The sequence below is a fragment of the Cryptomeria japonica genome, chromosome 1, assembly GCF_030272615.1.
Source record: "Cryptomeria japonica chromosome 1, Sugi_1.0, whole genome shotgun sequence".
In the NCBI taxonomy this organism is placed as follows: Eukaryota; Viridiplantae; Streptophyta; class Pinopsida; order Cupressales; family Cupressaceae; genus Cryptomeria; species Cryptomeria japonica.
The window spans coordinates 286,736,596-286,740,630 of record NC_081405.1 but is presented as its reverse complement, the minus strand read 5'-3'; the positions used below and the strand labels follow the sequence as shown (position 1 = coordinate 286,740,630).

The 4,035-nt window shown below is 36.4% G+C and overlaps 1 protein-coding gene across 1 annotated transcript; it reads left to right on the top strand.

Moving 5' to 3' along the window:
* Positions 1 to 529: 529 nt before the first annotated feature.
* LOC131039171 (UDP-glycosyltransferase 92A1) lies at positions 530 to 2,463 on the top strand. Its single transcript, XM_057971851.2, has one exon. It carries the CDS (start codon positions 703 to 705, stop codon positions 2,254 to 2,256), a length of 1,554 nt encoding a protein of 517 aa, XP_057827834.1. The 5' UTR covers positions 530 to 702; the 3' UTR covers positions 2,257 to 2,463.
* Positions 2,464 to 4,035: the final 1,572 nt, after the last annotated feature.

The window sequence follows — 4,035 nt, the reverse complement described above, 5'->3', positions numbered from 1 at the left end:
TCTAATATTATGACATTTGAAAAAAATTTAATATTAAATTTGAAGTTTATTACTGATATAGAATTAATTAATATATACTAATGTTAAAGGTTTTTTTAAATTTGATATCTCCAAAGTCTTCTAGATGAATTTTATTTATAAAATATATATGTACTAGTTATAAAAATATAATCCTATATACAACCATATATTTTTTGAAAGCATATATACTTTTATTTTCTAATATACCCTTTCATAAAAATGTCATATTCATTCTTTCATAGAAACTGTTGGAATACATCTTTTTATACCCAGTTTGTTACCAATCAGCCTTTTCAAAAATGATGTTTTTGTCGCATTGCCCACAATTTATCTCTTTATTTATGTGTTCAATGGAAATATTGCATGCAGTTTTACTGTACGAGCATGCTTCCTTACGTCATTGGGTACATCATTCAGGGAGTACCGTGAAATTAAAATTACTCTTCTCAAAAAATCTGAATCCTCTTCGAAACTCTTAATCTATGCATTCCATACCATAAAATATTTATCCTCAGCCAAACAAGGACCACATTACTGTCCACGAGATAGTTCGGAGAATGCGACACGATACCATTGCCGTTTGATTCTGTGACTGTCAAAACTTCAAGTTGTGATAACAAGCTCCAATTAGGATTTGCCAATCAGAGCCCTTTCCACCTGCTCACTGCAATCCTATCTATAATGGCCCCTTCTGCGGATTGCAGAAATCCATCCGGCGAGGACAGGCAGAAGCATCATGTGGTGATGTTTCCATTCATGGCGCAGGGCCATATCATTCCCTTCATCCAGCTTTCTAACCTCCTTGCCGCTCGAACAGGATTCACCATCACCATCGTAAGCACTCCTCTCAACGTTCAGGCCTTAACACCCACCATTCAATCTGCCCACCAAAATGACTCCGCTCTTGACATACGCCTAGCGGAGCTCCCTTTCTCCAGTGCCGATCATGGCTTACCACCGCATACAGAGAACACTGACTCGCTGCCTTACTCACAGGTCCTTACTCTCATGGAAGCCGCAGAGTATTTGCAACCCCACTTCGAGAATCTGATCCGCAGGATCTGCTCAGAAGATGGGCGCACTCCGCTTTGTATCATCAGCGACATGTTCCTGGGCTGGACCCAAGACGTCGCCGACCTGTTTGGAATACCCAGAATCTTCTTTCTCACCTGTGGCGTTTATGGCACCTTGCTCTATTACTCTATGTGGAATCATTTGCCCCATACCAAGACCGACTCAGAAGAGTTTATTCTCCCAGATTTGCCTCATATTTCTTTGCATCGATCTCAGCTCCCCACTAACATAAAAATGGCGACTGGAACGGATCCCTGGAGCTTGTTTCAGGCTCGCCATATATCTCCCAATATGCGCAGCTGGGGATTTATATGCAATTCCTTCGAACAGATTGAGCACCGCTATTTGGAACACCTCAGAAAATCCACAGGCAGGCCTGTCTGGGCGGTTGGCCCTCTCCTCCCTCCAGAATTTATTTCTTCCACTCAATCTCACGCCGTCCGTGACCAGTTATTGCAAGGTAAGGAAGCAAATGGAGCCAGCGATGCAATTTCCTGCTTGCGCTGGCTCGATTCTCAGATTGTTTCCAGTGTGCTCTATGTTTCTTTCGGCTCACAGAACACGATCTCTGCGTCGAATATGAAAGAATTGGCATTGGGTATGGAATCAAGTGGGCAGCCTTTCATATGGGTAGTGAGGCCGCCGATTGGCGTACCGTCGACTAAGGAGTTTTCGTCAGAGTTTCTTCCGGATGGGTTTGAAGAGCGAATGAAGGTCAAAAATCAGGGACTAGTTATTAAGAAATGGGCGCCCCAGCGTGAGATTCTGTCCCATCCTTCGACCGGAGGATTTTTGAGCCACTGTGGATGGAATTCGACACTGGAGAGTCTGAGCCAGGGCGTTCCCATGATTGGATGGCCAATCGCGGCAGAGCAGTATTTCAATTCGAAGCTTCTAGAAGAGGAGGTCGGGGTGTGTGTGGAGATTTGCAGAGGAAGTGAGGGAGAATTGACGAAGGAGAAGGTGGAGAGGACGGTGAAGATGTTGATGTGGGAAGAGAAAGGCGGTGGGATGAGAGAAAGAGCTGCGGCCATGAGAGATGCTGCCAGAAAAGCAGTAATGGACAACGGAGAAGGAGCCGAGAAAGGCTCGTCCGTTTGTTATGTTGACGACATGATACAAAATATTCTTACCACTTCTTGCCTGTCTCGATCCTTGTAAAAAGTGATAACCTTTCAAAACTAATTTTCACGTTTAATTGTTCCCGGACATTGAATGGCTCAGTTGCCGCTGCTAATGTATTCATTTCGTATGGGGTAGAACCAGTATCTGCTAAGTTAGAGTTCCCTACGTAACCTACAAAATATTAAAAAAAAAGAGTCAAGATGGCATTTTATAAATGATCTTGAATGGTAAATGAATCATTATCATGTAGTTTTTTTAAAGTTAAATGTCAAATTTTCATTATTTTCACGATAAAAATGAAGTAGACATTTTTTTACAACCATCATAAGTATAGAGCTTTTAAAAACATGCAATGGCTAGCATGATTTTTTTTTTCTATTTTCTATTCACGTGTTTGGATATGATTAATTTATTTTATTTATAATTTATAAGAAAATACTTTTTTAAAATGGGGAATTTTTTTTGAATTTATCAATCTTAAGAATTGAGCATTCAATTTGAGTGTTCAAAACATGTTTTATAAAGATTGTACAAATAACAAACAAATATCAAGCATGCTTTTCATTAAATTCATATTTTAGAATAAAGTTTCTAAAAAGTATCATCATAAAATAAAACTTTATGTTAACTTTCTAACAATGTAATTTTTTAAAATTTCAATATATCAAGGTTAGTTAGTCTTGGTAGAGAATTTATTTTTTGTCAAAAACATGCATTTTTTCTTACATAAATTTTTATTCGCTCATCTAAATTTTGAAAAATTTATATTATCATATTCTATGTTTCAATCTATACGTGTTGAGAAAATTTTGTTTTTTGATTATTTTTCTCAAAAGTCAAGAAACTTAAGTTGATGTTTTAAAGATGCGTTCACTTTGAAAATTATTTGAAAATAGTATCTTCATTTAAAATTTTCAGAAAAAATGCTTGTAGTAACAATCAATCTTAACTGACTTTCTATTGAATAAATTTATGAAATAATTAGTAGAACTCAAAAATGTGAGGACACATATGACACTACCATATTTTTGGACAAAAACCAAGGACACTTTGTGTGCTCTTGAAACTTGAGCCTCCCATTCTCCACCATTTAAAAACAATAGTTTAAAAACTAGATTCTAAATACCAGTGTTCTATTTTTTTATCACATCATCACTTTTTTAGCATACGTATGTCAAATTACTCATTCAAGTTCAACTTTCATTGATCTCAACAAAAAACTAGCCACATTTGACGCCCCTCATAGCCCTTCACTTCCATGCACTTAATTGTCTCTACAAATTTTAAAATAAAATTGATAAACATAAATATGTCCATTTACCTATATTTCTTTATTAAATTTATTTTTTGAAAATGCATGATAGAAATTATATTTATTTAGCTCGCCACTTATACAACTAGCTAGTGGAAAGTATAGACAATATGGAGCTAAGTGTTGCAAATTAGTTTCAAAAAAAATTTCTTCTTTTGTTTTCATAAAAGACTACTGAATTTTCCATTTGGTCTCCATGTTAGTTCTTTCACCTTGTTCTTCTCAAGGGATGTTGAGATTTCATTAATGTTTAAGTTCACTAAAGCGGTTCAAAATTCAAATTATTTGAGGTATAGATTCATTCTAAGAGATGAAAGTGCATTCGATAGAACTCGAAGTGCATCTAGAGATTCCCATATAATATTTTTGACAAATAATGTGTGCCACTTAAAATGTTTCTAATGTTTATATCTTTATAGGATGCTTGGGCTTTTCTTGATAATTTCTATTGTCCTATGGACATGCATTTCCAAATATTTTTCATGGATACAAAGAAAAGATCA